The sequence below is a fragment of the Anas acuta genome, chromosome 1 (assembly GCF_963932015.1).
Source record: "Anas acuta chromosome 1, bAnaAcu1.1, whole genome shotgun sequence".
In the NCBI taxonomy this organism is placed as follows: domain Eukaryota; kingdom Metazoa; phylum Chordata; class Aves; order Anseriformes; family Anatidae; genus Anas; species Anas acuta.
Genome location: NC_088979.1, coordinates 112908177 through 112930393, shown reverse-complemented (window position 1 = coordinate 112930393; position 22217 = coordinate 112908177). Strand labels below are relative to the sequence as shown.

At 38.8% G+C, this 22217-nt stretch overlaps 1 protein-coding gene across 3 annotated transcripts in view; it reads left to right on the top strand.

Annotated features, from left to right (window-relative positions):
• Positions 1-22217, top strand: part of NECTIN3 (nectin cell adhesion molecule 3) — a 62804-nt gene that overhangs the window by 10939 nt on the left and 29648 nt on the right. For all 3 annotated transcript variants that reach the window (XM_068693561.1, XM_068693564.1, XM_068693556.1), the window contains exons 2-3: positions 14731-15069; positions 20799-21095. In XM_068693561.1, coding sequence (XP_068549662.1) covers positions 14731-15069; positions 20799-21095 — 636 coding nt within the window. The remainder of the gene's footprint in view (positions 1-14730; positions 15070-20798; positions 21096-22217) is intronic.

Genomic DNA, 22217 nt, shown 5'->3' with positions numbered 1-22217 from the left:
GAGCCTGTACTTACACACACAAAGAACTGGTTGTAACAGTCGATGGCAGCCTTGACTTGAGTGATTTTGAGACCTGGGTTTGAAATCCTGAGAGGACTAAATAGCCTTGATAGTAGTAATTGTGGACTGTGGAAGAGATGATTTCACCTTAGACAGTAATCTGCTTGTCATGTTCTCATGGGGAAACTGCTCTAGTGAGCAAATGATCTGAGAAGAGCTGACTGTCTTCAAGGGGGAAAGAAATCTGCAAACTACAAGAAATGGCTGCTGCGATGTGTTGGAAATCCATGCTGATCGTCTGTCAGACGTGTTGGAAGAATGGAGAACTCATGGCTGAGGCTCAGCAAAATAAGCCAAGTCTGTGGAAGATTGAAGCAGGAGAAGCATGAAGGCAGTATCTGAGAGCGCAGGTATGGAGCAGCAGAGCTCAAGCTTGGTGCAGCTGGAATGACTAAAGGATGCTAAAGGCTGACAGGAGGGCTTCTATTACTATATTGGCAACAAAAGAAAAAATTAAGGGTATGTGTGCATGCTAGTCAGTGGGGTTGGGGACCTAGTAAGGAAGGATATTGGGAAAACAGCAAGATGTGCAATATATTTTGTTTCGGTTTTCACCGGTGAGTTCTGCCCTCTGGCCTCCTAGTTCCTCAAGTCTACTAGTAGAGCTGTTGACATGTAGCACTACGCACTGTGAGGAAGATAATGTTGAAGAGCATTTAAGTCATTGCATGTGTTTGAGACCATGGGCTGACAAGTCTGCTTCTGAGGGTGCAGAGTGATATTATGTCACTGCTGTTGCCTTTGAAAACTGCTCATGAGTTGAGGTTCCTGGCAAGTTGAAAAAGCAATACCACATCCATCTTGAGGTAAGGAGGACTCACGAAACTATGGTCTGATCAGTCTTGCCTCAGTCTTTGGAAAGATTGTAGACCAAATCAACCTCCAGGCCTGTTTAGGCGTGTGATGGCCAAGAAGGTGGTTGGGAGTGGCTTGAAGGGTGGTATTCAGTTAAGCTGTGTCCAACTGGTGGCTTAATTGGTATTGGGGCAAATTTAACTTTCTGTATTTAAAGACAGGGTAGTGTTTACTGCAAGTTTGTGGGAGATGCCAACCCAGGGTACCATTAACAGTAGGAGGCAGGAGTGCTACTTCAATGGACCTCAGTCTGCTGAGCTTCGTGAGGCTGCAGCCAGCCTGTTTCTCCAGCAATGTCAAGTGCCAAGTCCCACATCTGGACTGGAAAAACCATATGCAATAGCATGGGCTGTGGTCCAGTGCTCTCAAAGGTAGCCTGGCAGGCACAGATGTGGGGTCCTGGGAAACAATAAATACAGCATGTGTCAGCAATTTGCCCCCACGGCAAAGCAAGACAACCATGTCTTGGGCTGTTGAGCGTGACTGCAGGTCAAGGGAAGTGATCCTTTGCCTCTGACACTGGAGCACAGTGCTTAGCTGAGGACTTGCGAGTACAGGGAAGGTGCTGAAGTACCAGAGTGAGCCCTGCGGCAGGCCACGGTGCTCACTGGCTGGAGCAAGAGTGTATGAGGAGAGACTGACGGAGCTGGGCTTCCTCCTCCTGGAAGAGGGGAGGGAGTCCTGCTGCCTGCAGCTGCCTGAGGGAATGTGCCAAGAAAACGGAGCCAGGAGTTCCTCAGAGGTGCAGCACAAGAAATTTATAAGGAATATATATAAGCTGGAGTGTGGGAAACTCCAAGTCAATGTAAGGAGGGAAAAAATGGTTCTGAGGGATCTCAGATACTGGAGAGGGTTCCCAAATTGGCTGAGGACTTTAATTCTATGGCAACATGTAAACCTTGACTTGATGAGGCTCCATGCACAAAGATATAACCAGACACACTTTGAGCAGGGCTAGGTGGCTTCCTGAAGTCCTTTGTACCTATGTGATACCATTCTCTTACATAAATATTACAGCTTATATGACTTTACCAGTGAAACATGTATTATGAAGAAATCTGTACCTAGGAATTCTGTTGTGTCTGTGGTAACTGGTAGGCATCTTGTCTGGGAATCAAGACTACAACTTAGCTGTGCCAGAGGTGATTTGCTGAAGACATTCAAGATGCCATGGACTTGGTGCATGCGTTTCCTCTAGGAGATAATATTAATCAACAATGCTTTCTGGGACCTGGGCTTTATGCATGCCTTGGTCTGACAGGTTAAATCTGCAATGGGTGTAGAACACGCTCATGCAATTTATACTCAGAAATAGACAGTGTTCTTTGTTTATCTAGTAGGATGTGTGTTGCAGTTATCCTTGCAATTACTATAGCAGTGTTAGTTATAACTGTGGAACAGGACAGTGTTGTTTTAGCTTACAGTGAAAGGCAGCAAATTGCAACAATAGCATCTTAGTGATGATTTTGCATTTCGTTTTCAGTTCTGGCTGCAGTTGCCTTGTGGTTCTGTGTAGGTAATGACAAGTTTATTATATGGTAGTGCTGAGACAACAGCTATGTAACTTGAAAGGGAGGTTGTTGGACTTAAGTCTGCATGCTGAAATAACAACCCCTGTTCTAGCAAGTTGGTGGCTAAGTTAAGTAGGTTACACTGCTAATTCACTGATAATGTCCTGATTTCACAGTGAAGGAGGAGTGGTAGGCTATAACTTCTCAGATGTGTGACTTATTGCCAAACCCCTTTACTCTTCACATTTAAAAAATAGTTGGCAGGTATTTTAATAACATGAAGTATCTTTAAAGGAAGATATGTTTGAACTCTGGAAGTCTCAGAGGAAGTGTGGGGAGGGTATTTATCTGACCAAACCTTCAGTTAGTAGTTACTATGGCCTTGTAAGCCTTGTCCTGGGAAGAATTCATTCAGTGAAAGCTACAGTGCTGGGTCATGCTGATGAGGACTAAAATGTTGTGTTGGGTGTTTCTCTGGAATATTAAACCTTGTTCAACATGCTATCAGCAACAACAAGTTACGTATGAATAAAGGTAGGTTACCTTAAGAAACAGTGGTAGATAATTAAAGCAATCTGACTAGTGTAGATGGATGTTTGATGTACACAAGGCCTTCTTCGTGGAGGAAAGGAGTAACTTAGATACTTCATGTCCTCTGAACTGTTCATGTACTTAAAGACAAAATCTGGAATACATGATGGATGCTTCCTTGAAGTGATGGCTTTGTATTCTCACTGAAAGAGCATATGGGGCAGTTGAGGAGGGGGGAACTTAGCATGTTAAGTGCTTACATGTAAATAGGTTGTCTGCCCATCCTTCAGGTACTGTATTCAGTTTTGCTTCCTTGATCTTAAAAAAAAAAAAAAAAAAAAAAAAAACTGAAACAAAAAGCCTCAGGTTGAATAAATCAGAGGAGGGCAACAAGGATCAATGGTATGGAAGGAGGCTTGTGTATATTGCAGGCAAAGACTCTTTAGTTGAGGAGAAGATTGCTTAGGAGGAAGGAGAGGAGAGGAAGGGATATGATGACAATGTGTCAACTAGTACAGTACAAAAAGCAGGGCTACCTCAAAGCTAAAAGGGGTGAAGCTACAAGCACAGATTTTTTTTTTAAGAACTGAGGGCAAGGATATTGGTATGCCTTGCCAGAGGATGCTGTGGTTGCAAAAAGGTGGTGATACCAATGAGAGATGGACTGTTACTGAGAAAACAGTGGTGAGTTAAATTGACAGGTCAGGTTAGGGTTGGGCTACCTGAAAGTACTACGAGTAAATGATTGTCCTGACATCTTGCTGTTTGCTATGCTTCGACACTAGTCTCATCTTGTTGATCATTTCCCTTGTGGGAGCACAACTGCAGTTTCCCTGGTATGATAGTTAAGCTATTAGGTTACCAGGTCATGAGGAGTGCAGGGGAAAAAAATCTCAGTATGGAACTACCTTCTTCATCAAAGGTCTTTCTGTTACAGCATCTTACTCAATTTTTGAAAGTTGAGGCTACAGAGATGGTCTTGGTGACTTAATGCTTCACATCTACAGGCATACTCAGTAGTAGAACGGTTCTTAGTTGGTAGTAGTTGGCAGTATGTGTAAATCAGGACCTTTATTGGGGTGTTGTCTCTGAGAACAAAGATGACTGCTTCCAGTCCTTCCTTGTGGATCATATTTAAGGGCTTGGAACATGCTTTGTTGGCTTTCAAACATAGATTCCCTAGGTGGCTACTATGTGAAGTACAGTATTGTGGCTGAAAAACTCCAAATGAGACCTTACTTACGTTGGCTAGAAAAGAGTTTCTTTGTATTCTAGGCTGGGACTTTGAATTATTGAAATATAATCACCATCTACTTAAACTTCATTTGACTTTGAGAACTTTCTTTGTTCTCTAACCAGTTCGGTAACATCCTGTATCTGTTACTGGTACATGTTCATACTGACTACTGTTCTAATTTGGTCCCATTACAACTTGAAGTTTTCCCTTGCTTTTCAAGCTGACTGGGAAAGACTTACGTCTAACTTCTTTTTCTGTCTCTAATGCAGTTAGCAGCCCAACAAAGATGCAGAACAGAAGCACAGCGCTCCTTTTGACCTCCTGCTGTATCTGTTAGCTAGCTGTTTCTGTTAAGTATTCAAACTCAATGCCACATAGGAGGACGTCAGTATTTTCTTCCGGCTCAGTGTGTCAGGACTATATACTCATGTTGTGTTTCAAAAGAATTTGAAGATGATTTGGAACTTCATAACAAACCTTCCCATCAGAAAGTTTGAGTGGTAACTTGAGCAACTGCCTGTTCATCTCCCTAGGTTTTCTTTAAGTATATTAATACCTATTCATTTGGTATTGGGATAAATGCATTCAAAGAGGAATAGGAAGCATTTTGTGCTTCTGGGTGGAAGAGGTATATGTATCTATAGTGAACTTGTATACTACTAGTAGGACTGGAAGAAGTAGGGCTGAAGGTATTTTCTCCTCTAGTCCTGCTTTTGAGCCTCACCCAATTCCTGGAAAAAGAGCACCTTGTCTTGCTTGCTCTTCGTTAAAGGGGATGGGATTGAGAGGTATGTCTGTTTAAACTGATGTTTGGAATGTTTGTTGCAGAACATCTTCCAGCTGCCTTATAGATCACTTCACTCATTAGTTCAACATGTCTTGTAAACATCTGAATGCTTAGTATTGGGGTAAACACAAGTACTTTAATTTGCAGTGTGTTAACATGTGTAGAAGATTATAATTCAAGAGCATGTAAAACACAGTGATGCTAGCATGGTTTAAGTTGAAATTCCAGAGGAAGTTTTAAAGTTGCTAAGGCTTCGTAAACATTCTCTGTGAGTAGTTACATTTAAAGCTTTAACCTTATAAAACTGGCTTTCTGAGACTGTCCTTGACAACTCAATTTGAATCATGAGCCTAACCTTCTTTAATTTTTTTTCCTTTTGTGTCTTAGATTGTATTTAATTTTCTACTGCCTGTTGCTGAAGGTCTTCAGAGAACGGTTAGATGCGGAGTATGCAGGGGCACTGTGCTTGCCATACGTAGAGGTAGTGTTAGCTTGTGCTTCGGCTCTAGTTACATGTGGAGAAAACAGCGTTGGGAAATAAAAATAATTGCTCAGATATACAGACCTCTGAAGTATTAGTGTAGGAGTTGGGATCAAGCTATGTTAATGTTGAACTCCAAACTGAATATTGTTTTACGTGTATGTTACACTGGAATAAGAGAACACTTGTTAATGCTCCTCCTTGCCTCCCATGATCAAAGTTTACATTTACTGGACAGAAGGGTTACATTTGCTTTTGTAAATAGAATAGCTGCATCTATTTTGGAATTAAGACTGGAGCTTAGTTTTGGTCCAGTTGTACCTGGAACAAGTGAATGTTCAGAAGTTAATAGCAATCTTTCAAAGAGAAGAACGTGTGAGCAACCACAGTGGGGCTAATATATCAGTGCTGTGGGAGAAATCAAGGAACATAGCATGGCACAATTGTTTTAATGTTCCTGGTTTTCTTCTGGCATCTGGTCAAGATGCCTTGATACAAAGGCTTGGGTCCTTGGAATGCTAGTAAAATTGTTTTTTAGGGGGGATAGGAGACTGATAGCTAGCTAGTATCATATAAGGAGGGGCTAATAGGGCTGGGCCTGTGTACGTTAGAGAACAGAAGACTGAAAAGACATGAATGTGTATAAATACCTGAAGGGAGGGTGCCAAGATGATGGGGCCAGACTGTTTTTTAATGGTGCCCAGTGGCAAGATAAGAGGCAATGGGCGCAAACAGCAACACAGGAAGTTGCAGCTTAATATGAGGAAACACTGCTTTACTGTGAAGGTGATGGAGCATTGGAACAGGTTGCTCAGAGAGGCTGTGGAGCCTCCTTCTCTGGAGATGTTCAACCCCTGCCTGGATGCGATGCTGTACAATGTGTTACAGGTGACACTGCTTGGCCAGGGCAATTGACTAGATCTCCAGTGATGCCATTCTACCTCAACCAGTCTGTGATTCTGTTACTGTGTAATGCAGAAAAAGGCCAACAGGATATCTTTTGCTTTAGCTGGGGTCTGTTGAATTGCTATTCCTAATTTTCAAGACTGTCTTCTGATCAGCTTTTCCATGCCGGTGATACTGTTGCAATAAAAACTGAACAAAGTTTTAAGAATTGCTCTTCAAAGATACAAGCATAATACTTAGTTTCCTTGCTTTCTTTCCTTTATATTAAAAAAGGAAATGTTTTAGGTAAAAGGGGAAGTTGAGTTAATAAACCTAAGGATTATGGAAGGTAACACTCCCTGTTTCTGTTCCTCATTACCTACCTCCCCCCAAAAATTTGATTTCCAAACTAGCATTTTGCTTGAGCTGGGGATTGTGACCAGGCAGGTGATCACGGAAGAGGAATATGCTATGATACTTGCTGTCTGATTTAAGTGCAGTTTTCTCCTAAGGACTTGGCTAATGATTACAATTGGAAGCTGATGTTGAAGCATTTTGAGCTACGTGAGTCTGTTCTGTTCCGTGGTTGTGATCTTTTTTCTTGAGACAGTAATTTGATTGTTCTCTCAGTTGCTGAAGACGCACACTGAGTGCTTCCTAGTAATTTAAGAATATATTTTTATAAAGCCTCAAGTGGTGGTTTGAGGGTTGCTTTCTGTTGTGTCCTTAAGTGATTTCATTCTCTAGCTAAACAAATCTGAAAATACCACCAGACTGGGTGGCTGTGCTGTTTCTGTCTCTGTTGCATTGCCACTTGTAACTGACTAACAGGGGAGAACCCAACTCCGAAGGATAATTCAGGAAGAAATCAAGTGATGATTTTGTAGGGTGAGCTCTCAAAGGCACCTGATAAGCACTGATGCGGGAGGGGGAAGGGCTAGAAGAATACTTATCCTTCTGATGCCAGCTGAAAGTAGTCTGAGGTAATGATGTTTAGCCTGACCTTAAAACTCTGCTGTGGGAAGCTGTGCTGACATAGCAACTTGCTGCTACCAAAATGGGATGTGCTTGTTCTGCCCAGCTCTTGATTGGAACTCTTCTCATTAGCACTGAAGCAGGATACACCCAGAAGCTGAGTAACTTGCTGATGTGGGGAAAACTTGTTTATTTTTTTCCTACTCGTGTACTGTTTGGCTCTCTCTTCTTGTAGAAACAGTTGACAGCTAGCACAAAATGAGTGGCTAGGAAGTGGCCATGTGGTCCCTTTTCCTTACTAGTTAGTGGTGGACTGGTAAGTAGGCCACAGTTCTATACTTGATAACAAAAATGGATTGCTGTTGTAATTAGACATGTATGACCATTCCCTAAAGAAAGATTTCTAAATCTTCTGTTTATTGCAGTGAATAACCAAGTTGGTCATGTGGAGACTAAACTCTGTTCTCATAGCATGAGTGCTTTGCTGCAATAAGGAGGTCACTGTTTTCGTGACCCTATCTCTTTTCAACTAATGAGAATTTTGATTAAGAATTACCAGCGAGCCGCTTCTGTTATCATGGCAACATTTGATAGTCCTGAGTTCTGTTTATAAAAAAAAAAAAAAAAACAAAACAACACAACAGAAAGCAAGTCTTAGGGATTTTTCTCTGATTTCATCTTTGAAGTGCTTTCTGACGAGTGAAATGATAATGCTAAGTGCCTTGCTGTTTCAAATCAGATTCTTGGAGCAGTCTGAAACTGGCGAGTTAGAGAGCCCAATGTAAATGTTACTTTAAAAATAAAACGTTCATTGTTTAAACCAAGGTGAAACTTTAGTCTTCACCTCAAAATAAACAAATGCAACTAGCTTGGACTGAAATGTATTTGCAATACCAGGCCTTGAAATTTGATCTCCATTTCAACTGTGGTAATGCAAAAGATAATTGGAAGGATGAAGAGATACAGTTCATTTGAACAAAGAGGTGCGTCAACTCAAAGGGCCAAAAAACGTGTTCCCCTAGAAGGTATTTCAGCTGAGGTATTAGAACAAGCTGCTCATCCTTTCCATCCCTGCATCCACAACGGAGTTAAGTCCCTAGCTCTGTGATGCTATTTTATTTTGAGACGTCTTGGAGCAAGTGTGGAGCCAAGAGTACTAAATGAATGCGCTTTTTTTTAAGTTGTCTATACTCGTGAAATTGGAAATAGAGAGGGACTGTACCAATTTGAGAAACTGTTGGTGTCTACATGCAACTAACATAGCTGTCTATGAAACAGGCTGAGAGGTGTTGTAGCTGACCGGTAGAGACAAGGAGTTCTAAAACATCTGTCCAAACTGGAGGATAATAGTTAAGTTGAAAGATCTAAAGATAATGGGATTGGGTATGACTTCGCATTGTATTAACTCAGTAATTATTGTAACTCACCAGTAGAAGATGCCTGGTAGTGTCAACTACCTTTAGGTAATTTGTAAGCAAGCAAACAGAAAAGATGGATCTGCAACAGCTTTGACTTTATTATTATTCATTATAGTCGTTGAGCAAAATAAGCTCTTGAATGGAAATACTTGTGTCAAAGGAAATAGTCCTCATGACTCCCGGTTCCTTTAATAGAGAGCTCTGAGTATCAGTTGAGTCATTAACTTAATAGTTTGAACAGTTAGTTCAGCAACCACAAGTAGTTAAATAATAGAAACTAGCTGAAGGCTAAAACCAGAGAGTTGTGCAAATGGAAGATGTTGTTTCCACTAGGCTTTAGGAGGGACAAAGTAAGCACAGAGATGTGAATGTTACAGGATGGAGTGAAGAGCTTTCTAAGTGATTTTTGCTGAGAAGTCTTCTGGGTGTAGAAGGAACTGAAACAGAGCAGATGAATCAATTTTGATAGGCTTTAAGTTGTGGCTTATGGTACGTTTACCTGGGTTATTTGGAAAAGCAGCCTACTCATAATATTTAATGAACTCTATAGTTTAAGCATGACATTTTAAACATGAGGATCTTTCAGATGTCTTCAATAAACTGTTTTCATTATTTGTGCTTTGTTTTAATTCCTTCAAGAACCATTTAAGGGGAACAATAAGAGCCCCTGAGAGTTTGAAGTGCTCTCCTCAGCAATAACGTATGTAAAACAGTCCTCCTTAGAATGACTTAAAATTGAGGAACAGGTGACTTCAACGGGAGTCAGAAGTGTGAAGAAATCCTTGAGGCAGCAACAAGCCTGAGCTCTTTTAGTGAACACAAGTTGCTTGTTAGCATGCAGTAGAACTTACTCAACTAAAATCTCATGACGTAACTACCTTAGGTTAATCAAACTGTAGTAGTTCAACTTAGTATGTGTGTTCGGCTAAGTAGAGCTAAATGTAAAAAAAAAAAAAAAAAAAAAAAGACCTTGGATCAGAACATGAGCTCAAGAGATCTTTCAAGGTACAGCTTATTTGAATAAAACAGATTTTGTTGTAGAAAGTGTTTAATTTCTGGTAGCGTTCAGGTTAATGACCTGAATGGTAGTAGCATAGAGGTAGCATTACAACCAGAACTTCTTGGAAAAGCAACAAGTGTAATTGAAGGTGGTTTTGCCTTCAAACACCAAATGGACATAGGAACTAACTGCAGGAGCTGCAGAACAATGAGGTTCAGAAAAGGCTTCTCTAGACTAAAGCCACATTGTGAAAATAATGCGAGCTTTTCTGGTTTGGGGGTGGGGAGGAAGTAGCAGGAAGGTGAGTACTGTTGGCAGGAGGGTGTAGACATACCATCTTTCATAAAGACACCAACAAGTAGAGGTGAGGAGGACCAGAACTTTAAGTTACTGAATAGCAAGGACAGAAGCTTTTATTTCATGTTTCTATCCACTACTAATTGTCAGTACTAAGCATTAAATATATGTCTACCATATCATGAATGGATCATTACTGCTTTATGGAACCAAGTAGGAAATGAAGAAAGGTGTTTGATGTATGGACTTGCAGTTAAGTCATCCACAGTCACTGCCTTTGGAGAAGTTCTGCATGATACAACGTAATGTTTGCAAACATGAGTGCTTTCTAAAAGCTACTGTAAGAATTTTAATCTTGGCAAGTAGATGATAAGTGTACCATTGTTTGATGAAACTATCTGTGGTAGAAATATAGACTTGCCTGTACGTAACATCCTCCCCATGAAGTAACTTAAGTCTTGCTTTCCTACGTGAGTTATTTTAGTTTGGAGCAACAAATTTTACGCAGTCATAGCTTGTCTGTCTTGCTCTGCTCTGACCTAGGACTTGAAGCCTAACAAGATCATTAAATATTTTTATCATTTCCAGTAATAGGTTCAAAACATTCAGTGCAACTACATTTTGTTCATGCAGTACTAGTTCCTAGATATGTTCCTAAAATCATGCAAAATAGGAGTTTTAGATTGCTGGTTTGCAACGAACCACATCTTATAAAGGAAGAGAGCCTGTTGGCCAGCTCAGGATTCCCAGTTGTGAAAACACGTGTGGCCAAAATGGTCTTATCTGTTGGTATTTGATTGTAAGATGTGTGGTTGCTCATTCTCATTTCAACTGTATCTGCAGTGATAGAACACTGTAGTGTTTGTTAATGTGCATGGAAATGTGCAGGAAAGACTCAGTATTAGATGACTCTTGAGCATAATGTTAAAGAGAATCTGGAAAAACAAAATCTCAGGTGTATCATGTAAAATCTCTCTTAATGGAAACATTGAAAATGACCAGACAGTTGTGAGTAAGCTGATCAAAATTGCCTTTGCTTTAGTTGACAAAATGGCTTTCAGAGGTCCCATCAAGCCAAAATTATTCTGTAAAGAATAACAATGCTCAGCAACAACTGAAAGATCTATGAAGTTTATTTTTATCTTAAATCTAGAATAGGGCATCATATCAGCAACTCGGAAGAAAATTATCCCAGCCCAAACCAGGACAACTTGTCTTCCATGATTGCCTCATACTACTATTTTGATCTTTTAAAGTTCTGTCTAGTATATGCTGTCTGCATGTGTGCTTATTTTGGATTGGTTTGAGATGAATTATGGTTTAAGCTTCATGTCAATGCTGAAAAAGTTGTAATAAATACAAAGAACGAGTGAGTAACCTTCCAATAAGGTTTCTAGCAGCTGTATAATGGAAGATACATCTGCAGCAAGCAGTTCGCACTTTTGGAAGAGCTCCTGAGAAGGTGGTTGTGTACACTGACAGAATCATGAAATTCTCTGGTTGCTACTCAAAGGCTGTTTGAAAGGATACTTAAGGATAGTAGTGCTTCTGAAGTTATATTCATCGTGTAGGTAACAAACTTCTATCCGCTTTGACAAAACAAAGCTACACAAATTCCCCCAAATTTATAGCTGTGTAGATAGGAAAAACAGCTCTGAGTTGGAGATGGAAAGGTGAGGTGCACAGGTAATTCCAGAGTGGTGAGGAGAAAATACTAAACTGATGGAACACCAGGAAAGAATAGCTTATATTTACGAGAGTCTGTACCTTCTGTTTTTCATGTGCCTGTATAATAATCTGTACACTTGGGAGTAATGTATACAAACATTTGGAACTGCAATGTTTCTTGTTTTGTGTGATAGTAAAGTAGTGCAGATGTTTGCTCCTAGACTTGATGTAAGTTAATGGTCACAGTTGACAAGTGCTTTCTTGAACATTGCTGCTTCTAATTGTGCTAGATGCTGGCATCTTCTTCAGAAACTTTTTTTCCCACTACATATTTAGCTGCACTCCTTTTAATTTTTAGAGAAGCAACTAGTTTTACCTGACTTCTCACAAGCCTTGCTGTGTACTTGAGGGAGGCTCTTCAGAGTCTATATTAAACACAGCCAATACTTAGTTACCCCAAAATTACTAAGGATCATTCTGCTAATCCTTTGCTAACAGATTAATTTTCTTTGTGCATCCCCTGCCTCTTTCATTTCCTTATATGCAAAGGATGTGTAATTGCAAGTTAAATGACTAACATAGGTGAGCTGATCTTTTCTTTGGAATTTGAATGTATCAGAAGACAAGACACATTTGTAAAACTTGGTTTAATATTCTGTTAGCTCTATTTCCTGTATTGTCAAAGGTAAATGAAGAACAAAATGTAGCTGGTGAATGTTACATAGCTGCAAGCAGGTGTATTTGAGGCCTCTTTGCTCCAGCTTGTACATCTTTAAAAGTAGCAGTGGTGAAGTTGGACTGCTGAAAATATCCATGCAGTCCATGTAAGAAATAACACAAAGGTCTCAAAGCACAAATGAGCTGTTAAATGTATTCCATAGTGAAAAAGATCAGATTTCTCACAACTGAAGAAAACAGGAATAATTGTTAGTTCAGTAATGATTTTTTTCAATGTGCTTGCGTCATCTTTATGTAGCTAATGCCTGTAACTATTGCAATTGGACTCTTAAAAAGCTAAGATGTAATTTAAAAGGAAACAAATTAATTGCTGTGCTGTAAAGCAGAATGATTTTCCTATTCAGTTTGTTGCCTTCCCAGAAGTCCAAGTTGCTGTTGTCAGATAGCAGGGCTTTTCTGTACTTAGTAGTAGCTGGTTGCACTTAATACAGCTGATCTTTCTATGTTTGGTGCAGATGGAGACTTTGTATAGGCCTGACATTCTGAATTGGTGCTTCCAGAACAAAAATCACTTTGTGGAGTCCATGACATCATAGAATACATACATTGTGGACATTGTGAAACATGCAACATGGTATAATCGGAGATGTGTCACAGAAATAAAACTTGTGAGCCTTATTTACATGTGAAGTAGAAAACAATAGTTAGCTTTTCCAAGGAACACCCAAACTTGTCCTTGAATGTAAACTGCAATGGCAAGTGGAGACCCAAGTTTGGGCAGAACTCAGCCTGCTTTAATCAAGTGTTTAGACAGCTGCCTTGTTTAGAGTGTCTGTCTCAATGTGTACTAGTTGTGGAAGTGTGAAGAGGCTAGCAAGTGTTCTTTGATTACACCTGTTGTGTGGTTGTTGTTTTTTTTTTTGAGTTTCCTGACCTTTTTCCCCTTAACAGCCCCTACTGGCCTGTCAGCTGTCTTTGTGTAAAGTTCTCCTTAGTTGGGTTTACTTCTGGTACTTTGTATTTTCAAAGTACTGCTTTTAGTCAGGAGTTCTGTACAGATGGAATCTCCTGAGTCTTTAAATTACTTGTTCATGTGACTTCTTTGACTTAGTTATGCATTGAGCACTGAAAAATCAATTGATGGGAAATTCAGAGTTTTCAACAAGGGATTCATGTAAAGTTGTATAGAGAATTTCTCCTGAAAACATTTTTTTCCTCTTGAGACTTTGTGACCAATAATATGGTTCATGTCTCCAGTTGAATGACCTCTTCATATATGTGAAAGCTGTGCTACTAAAAATTTGGACCCATGTCTTGTTCCCATGCGACTTCTTTAAGTAACAGCTCAAGTACCAATTCGACTACTGAAGGGAAAATTAGAGCAGTTGAAATAGTACCTTGAAAATTTAAGCACAGTAAAAATAAACGCAGCGTGGATTAAGACCTTGATTTTTTTTTTTTGTTGTGTTAGTTTAATTGGAGAATGAATGATTGAAGTTACTGGAACATATCTTTGGCAGAGGAAGTTGGGGACTTGTAGTTTAATGAACAGGTACAAACTACTTTGTTTAGTGGGTTTCCTGTCTTGAAAGGAGGTAGTGCAAAATGCTGACTTAGAATAAGACTTCTACTGTGGGAAATATTTTAGGTCTTGAATAGAAGTAAATTGAATCTTAAGAGAATGGTAAGCATCCCTACTGTTGTGTTTTTACTGTGTTAATACAGAGGAAAGACGTAGTACGAAGAGAGTGCTATAGTTTAGCGGGAAGTTTATGTGACGGTGTGTCTTCACTGGAAACTAGAGTATTCAAGCTAAAATTGTCTTCTTAAGTTGATGGTGAATGTTGGAGATGAAGTAGTGTAAGGGGCAGCTTTTTACCTGTAGACACTTAAAAATCAAATTAATTTATGAGTGGTAGAAGGCTTAACATATATTTTGCACTAAATGGTCTCCTAGGAGTCTTCTGAAGTTGAGAAATAACTGCAGTTATCTTTTTTTAACCTGTTGCTCTGGATCTAGATGTCATATCATATCTAGTTGGCTTGATAAAAGACGGATACACCAGTTATATGATCATCAGGTTGTCATGGTAGGTCGTTACACAGTTATGCTAGTGTTCTCTGAAGAATTACAGATCTACATCTAGTTTGGCTTCTACTTAAAGCATGTCTTTCGTAAGAGCAAAATACGTGTTTGTATTTTGCTGTGAATCAGCTAGAATATGGTTCCTCAGTAGAAGTAGGACTTCTCTTTGTAAAAGGCAAGCTGACTAATAAAGGAGGCTTAATATGAAGTCTTGGAGGTGTAACATTTTTGTATACAAACTAATGATTGCTTTGTTTTTAGGTACCTTAGCTGGACCAATTGTTGATCCACATGTGACAGCAGTTTGGGGGAAGAAGGTTGCACTGAAATGCATAATTGATGTAAATGAAACAATAACACAAGTTTCGTGGGAGAAGATGCACGGTAAAAATTCAGAGACTATTGCTGTTCATCACCCTGAATATGGAATTTCTATTCAAGGAAAATACCAAGGAAGAGTGTCATTTAAAAACTACTCGCTCACCGATGCAACAATTGTCCTGAAAAATGTAAGCTTTTCTGATGCAGGAGAATATATTTGCAAGGCAGTTACATTCCCACTTGGAAATGCACAGTCATCGATAACTGTAACAGTACTGGGTAAGTAATCTTCATGAAAGGAAATGGAATTAATAGCATTAACTTGGTAGCAAGACTCTGCAGGCTTGGATGTTGCGTTGCCAGGAGGTTAAAGAAGAAAATGCAAAAATATACTTGATACTCATTCAGAACGGATATCTTGATATTAACAGCTTCATTGAGAAGGCTTCTTTAGGGCCTTGCTTTTTTAGAACTTATTCTTTGATTGTCCTAATGCTTTTTAGGAGAAAATCCTTTTTAGACATCTTGTATAGGTCTTCAGAACTTAATCCTGGCCGTGCTGTTGCTAGGGACTTGCATGTGTGCTGTGAAGGTGTTGAAGGCAGTGTTAGCCACTGCTTGGCCTACATGCCCTTGTGACTTTGCTGCTAATATGGTAAGCTAATGTAGTTGCTTTGGGTTGGTGATGTAAACTGTTACCTATGCAGTATAAAAGCAGAGCTGTCTAAACTGCTGTTGTACTGTTGGAAGAGAGGTAATTGAAACCCTTGTCTAGTTACGGGTAGCTATAATGCGAAGCTTAAATAACACGCTTTATTTCATTTAAACTACTTTTTGTCCCCCGTGATGTTTTTGTATTGGAATGCTATCAGAAGGACTAGTACTGAATTCTAGGCTGACTTACGTAGTTGTACAGTATGAAATGATGACTTTAAAACTTTAAAAGCATATTACTTACCTGTTCTGGATAATATTTGATTATTTTAAAGTAATCAAATCAGTTGTTTCTGCATCTACTGCAAGTAGGTAAGTGCTATTTTGTTCAGTAGAGCTGGCCTTCTATTTTCATAAGTAAATGTGTGTTTTAGGATATTCTTGGTCTCTGATCTCTTCCACGATAGTAGAATCCCATATAACATAAGTTATATGGCTTTAGTGTGATACGTGAACTGTATTTTTCACCACAAGGTGGGGCAAAATAAATGCATCAAAGCAAGTGACTTGATGCAATTTGAAACAACTAACTTCAAAGAAGTGCTGTGTGATACAAAGTATGTAGCCTTGTGGTTCTCTCTTCCACCTCTTTCCCATCTGCATTACAAGCAGTAATGACCATGGCTACTTGAAAAATCTCTGTGCTTTAGGGTTCAATCCCATTGGTATACAATGGGAGGTTATTATTGCTATCCCTCATTTTTTCTTGTCAGTCCTCCTTTCTGGGATATTTTCAAACCTTCCTAATAGTTGGACATTGTCTTCCAAATCTAAAGTTTGTAAAAAAAAAAAAAAAAAAGATAAGACTCTGGAACTTGGAAAGCAAATACCTGTGTGTTCCTTGTTCAGCATTTCAGAATAGCACTGCAATGCATTTGAGCCATCTACTATGAAATGTTTGTTAGAATAGATGGAGTAATCTGGCAGGTATGCAGTCATCTCATCAGTAGCTTTTTTTTTGTAGTTGATATAGATGCTGATAGCTGTAAGCTTGTTAGTAACATGGTACCTACCTCTGAATTTTAAAGACTTTCCAGTTCTTGGCAAGGATGCATCTCATACTTGGAAAAGTTAGTGCCAAATAAGCATGTTTGAGAGTAGTACCTCTACCACAAAAGACTAGGTACAGCTCTCTAAGTGGATAGGAGTAGGAAGGGATGAGAGTGCTAGTGCTTCCTGACACAAAACAGTCTTTATAGGTGTTTTTCCTCCTCTAATCATCATTCTTAAAGCAACTTGCCTTTCCATCCTGGTTAGCAGGTGCTTGGCTTGCATGTAGAGCTGGGTAATGCTGTGGGGCTTGCTCAGTCTCAGTGTTTTTCCCTTCTGGGAACTTGTCCCTGCACTGACATCTAGAGTTAAGTACTAAAAGTAGTAGGAGAGTAATGCTATTCAGACTGGTCTTCAGAATATGTGTGTAACAAATTCTTCAGCTTTCATAGCCTGAGCTCAGCAACCACAAGCTTAATCTTAGGGCATGGAATAGCTCCAATCAAAACCTAAAAACCTAATGTGACTTACTCAGCTTTATCTGGACTGTGGTTTTCCCTTGTTCTAAAAATCTCTCCCTTAAGTGAGGAAAGTTCATGTCCTGGGGCTGAAACGGTTTATTTGCTATCCAATCAATCTCCTTCTTAGGTTTTTGGTATCTATTTAGCAAGCAGTTGCCTTAATATGCACAGTTGGTACATTTAAGTACATTGAACTCCATGGTGTAGAAGGTGCTTGTATGCTGTATAGAAGAGACACAGAAAACAAATAAAGGGAAAACAAACATAAAATGTCATGTTTTACCACAGGATATTGATGGTATTTTAGGACATATCTTGCATTCTAAGTTTAAAGAGTTACCACATGTGCTGACTTTCCTAGTCACAGTTTGCTTACCTTAGTATTTCATGTCACGTTAAGAAGTGCACATTTAGAAGCAGAGGCTAGGATGATGAAGAAATGCAAACGCTTTTTGGGTCAAACAGGTATATTAATCTTGTCTAAAACACTGTGTTTTCAAACTTAACTTGGTAAACTAGGGCCAAAAATAAGAATGTCAAACTGCTGTTCTGTTATTACCTATTCTCCTGATTACTCACGGGGGTTGGGGGAAGCTGCCACTGTCCTTCCACTCTTACACTGAGGAAGCAGATCTGTTCTGCTTTTGGATATTTGTAGGACTGGTGTGGTTCCATTTTACCCACTAACAATGTTTTCATTTGATTGGGATGTAATGTTTTAACTGATCGTTGAAGCAGCTTCTGTGATGTTATCCCAATCTATTCCGTGTCATATCCTCTTTGCTGTTAGCACTGAGCAATGAAAGGAATGCCATTTCTGTACTCATGTAGTGCACACTTAACGCTCCTGGGGCATAAGTGGACTGCTGCTTGTGCATATAAAAGCTATACTGGAGGAAAAAAAACTTTCAGTGAAATTCAGGGTTGGGCAATGATAGCAAACACTTGTGAGTAAGGATTCATTCAAAATATATTTTCCTTAATCCATGAATAAAACAACCCGAAAAGTTACAGAATGAGTATTCAGTTGTCTGTTGCTGGTTTTCGCTTCAGTTGCTGGGACAAAGCAATTGTGAAGGATATAAAAGTAAGTTAGGTGGTTATTTGGTTATCTTTCAGTTGGTTGTAGTCCAAGAACCATGAATTATAGGAAGATGTGACAGTGGAAGCCTAAATATTAAGTATAAAACACTAAAGCACTAAAACACTCTAGTCTAGAAATGGGTGTTATACGTAGTTGACTAGTTCGTGAATAGTAGAAGTTGGTGTTGTTCTGATGAATGTCAGACTAATGATCAACTGAAGCTGGGCCACCTCACAAATATTGGATGTTACTTGAGCATGTTAAATTAACCTCTTCTTTCAATTGACGATAAAAATGAGGAGAAACTAAGCTTTTAAAACAAGCACGTATCCTAACTTCTGGCACCTAATATTTGAAGCTTAAAGGAAGCATGCTTCTTTTAACAAGCATGGTCAGTGAAACAGCATACTGAGTAGTCTCTTTTGCATCTGGAGGTCCCAATTATGCTTGTTAAAACTTGTAATTGAGCCTTGTGTTCTCTCATAAATGGGTAGAGGGGACAACTTGGGAGCTGTGTATTGGTATCTTTGAGGAAAGTTCAAAGAAACAAAATATATGAAGGTTTTACTTCTAGCTCAAAATACATCTGGAAGTTCTGATCTGAAAAGCTAATGCTAGCTGCTAAGTTGCTTGGATCTTTTTGTAGTGATGGAGATCTTGGAGGTTGGGGAGGTTAGTGGGTGGTACAATAGAAGTAAGTATCCTTATGCTTGTGAGACCGAAGTGTAACTTCGGGTGTTTACTTCTGTGTTTCAGTAATGCTGCTGATAAAGCCTCTACAAAAGCTATTGAAGAGGCTTATTTGGGGAGAATGAGGGAGTAATACTTAAGTAAAATCAGGGAAATTAAATTGTTTGCCAAATAGTAAAACTGTAAAAATGTCCAGTTACGTATGCTAGGTTTTGAAAGCTATTTCAGACAATGGGATGTTTTGTATACACGTCAGTTTGAATATCCGAGCTTATTACAGAACGCTTCAGTTGTTGGTAGTGTTGGAGTATACAGTATCAAACTCTGAAAGATGATGCTCTGTTGTAGATGGTTCAAATTGAAAACAGTAAATGTAGGACTTGATGGAATAACTCTGCTGTTGGCTTACTTATGGTAGGGTCACTAACAAATCACAAAGGGGTAGGCATTCAGAAAAACGGCAGAAAGCAATTTGTTCTAAATGTTTTGTCCCCACAACACCTAACTTTGAACTTAGGAGGTATATTCTTCAAGCACCAGATATATCTTAAGCATAGGAGAGAACAGATTTTTATATGGTTTTCTATTGAATAGTTGCCTTTCTTTTTAATGTAATTGAACATATAAACCAAATTCAGTGACTGAAGAGTGGTATAGAGTGAGCAGAAGGCAGACAAACTGATTCTAAAAATGAACTCAATCTAGCTGAAATAACGTATTAGTTGCGTCTTACAGGTATTGTTATTTGGAGAAGTATCTTGGGAGGTATTGTGAACTCTGCTCTGTCATGTTTTAAAACATGCAGGCTAGCTTTTTTGTAAGAAGCAGAGGTCTAATTCACTGGTGTTCTTAAAGGATATTAAAATATGCAAGTGGGCAGGAGTTGCTAGTGGCCTGTTATTATTGAAGGCTGCTCCGTTGTAGTAGATTGCAAAGCATTGTAGTACATACTGATGGCTTCACTTCAGAGGGCTCAGATAGCTTAATTGCATCACAAGACAAGGGTTTTGAAATAAGCTAGTATGCTACAGGGAAACCCATATGTTCCAGTATTGGATATTGAAACAGACCATCCGAAACACCAAAATCTTAGTTTGCGTCAGAAACAGCAGATGGTCTGGCTGACTTAGGCAGTTACTGGTGGATGAGTCTTATGGGGCTGGAAGAGACTACTGAAACAGGAAGGAGTCCTTTTTAAAGGCTTTACAGAATGCAGTGGTCTGTGCATAATGAACCTAACCTTGAGAAACAAGCATGCTCTAAACCTGGGGGTAAGCAATAGGCTTAAAAGGAAGTTAAGTTCTTCAAGTAGAATTTTCTTCGTGTTGCCAAAGGTATTGGGGTCAAGTTTTTTACCTCTATAGCTATTGACAGTCTATATCTCAAATTTATGCCTCCAAGTATTTTACATAGATGGAAACTTTTCATTTAACTTAAATGCATAAGTTGTTGTACATGTATACTTTTGTTTATAATTAACATAATGATTGTGTATATACATATGTTAAAATGATTTTTAAGGGTAATTCCTTACTGCTTTTTTTAGCTTGGAATCCGTCTGTATTGTTGCAATGACTAACTGAATGAAGCTTAAACTCTTAAGTCAGTTTTCTAACCCCCAAGCACTAACTTTAAAATGATAGGAACCGGCAGTATAGATTCATAGCTTAAGTACAAAACTTCAAAGTGCAGCAGAACCCAAGCGTTCTATAAATTAACAGCATATTCTCAATCTAATATACTAATCTGTCAGACACTGGAAATGAAGCACTGTAGGTGATGTTTTGAACCTAACCGCTCAGGAATTCACTGTCAGCACATTAAACATAGTGAGTGAACAACCTTAAACTCCAGTGTACAGCTTTCACCCTTAGTAGCTCACATTATTTGTTGCCAGGATAACTGATTAGCATGGGCTTTTCAAATGGTTTAGATGTCTGCTTAATTCTTCTATATACAGAGACTTTTGAAAATGTTGTTGATTAAACTTAATTTTATCCCTTCCTTAGTTGAACCTGTTGTGAGCTTAACAAAAGGACCAAACCCTCTAATAGATGGTGCAAATCAAACAACAGCAGCAATTTGTACAGCAGCCACTGGAAAACCTGCTGCAGAGATCGACTGGGAAGGAGGTCTTGGTGAAATGGAATCCAGCTCTACTTTGTTTCCAAATGAAACAGTGACAGTTGTAAGTCAGTATAATATTGTACCTACACGATTTGCAAGAGGAAGACGTATAACTTGTATTGTGAAGCACCCAGCTTTGGAAAAGGAGATAAGATACTCTCATGTGTTGGATATACAGTGTAAGTATACTTCAGGGTATCTATTTATTATGATTGCATTCTTTATCAATGCATACCTTCCACAGGGAGATGAGCATTTACAGCTTCAGGAAAAAAGAAAACTGAAGAAAACAATGTGACAATAGGTAGATCAGCAAAGAGTAGGAGTCTAGAGTCTGTTTTAATTTTAAATAAGTCTCATCAGAAAACTAGAATACTGTTACATTTCCACTGTTTGTTTTGGATACTGACTCATGGGTGAACTTACTATCCCTGTTTATATTTAATATAACAAAGATTACAGACAAAACTAAGTTATCTATAAACTATTTGGAGTCCTATGATTTCAGTAGTGTTAAAAAGAGTTCTAATGAGGATGTGTGTTTTTGAAGACAAATGGAAAGCATGGCTTATGGGGATTAAGTTACTTTCAAATTAGATGTTAAGCTTTTTCCAGTCTAATTTACATAATGCTATGTAAATATAATATGCAGTGTTAACAGTTGTTGATCATACAACTCAAACTTGTGTACCAGGCTTGTTTAATGAACTTGTATCTTGAAAACACCTGAATATGAAGCAAAATGGCTTATAACTCTTCTTTGATAAAAACATGTTAGGGCAAGTAAGCTTCAGGTATGTGATCAGTATTTTGTTAAGCAATGAATGTGTGACCAAGATGAGCTATGTTCAATTTCTTCCTTTGATAGTCTTTTGTTTCAGCTTTGTGATGCTTTAAAGTTCCTAAATCACATAAGCTTGTCAATTCAATTACAAGAAATAGAATGCATAGAAAAAACAAACCTTGTTATTTTAGTGTGGTGAAAACCTGTTGTGGATTTGTTACTCTCACTGTTTAGTGAAGCTTCGTTCATCTAAGCGTACTACTTTGAACTGAGATGGCCTTTGGAGCTGTACTTCATTTCTCTCCTTTTGGAAATGATGCTGGTTAGGACTTAAGACAACTTTGCTGCATGTGAACATTAATACTTGAAAGATTAATACATTTGAATTTCTAAAGGATCAACTTTTTGTTATTGCCAAGTATGTACAAACTTCTCTTAGCACAATTGAGAAATCAGTTATTTGGGTACTAAACAGTTATTAGTACTGGTTTCTCTTTTCAGTATTGAATTGAAGTTA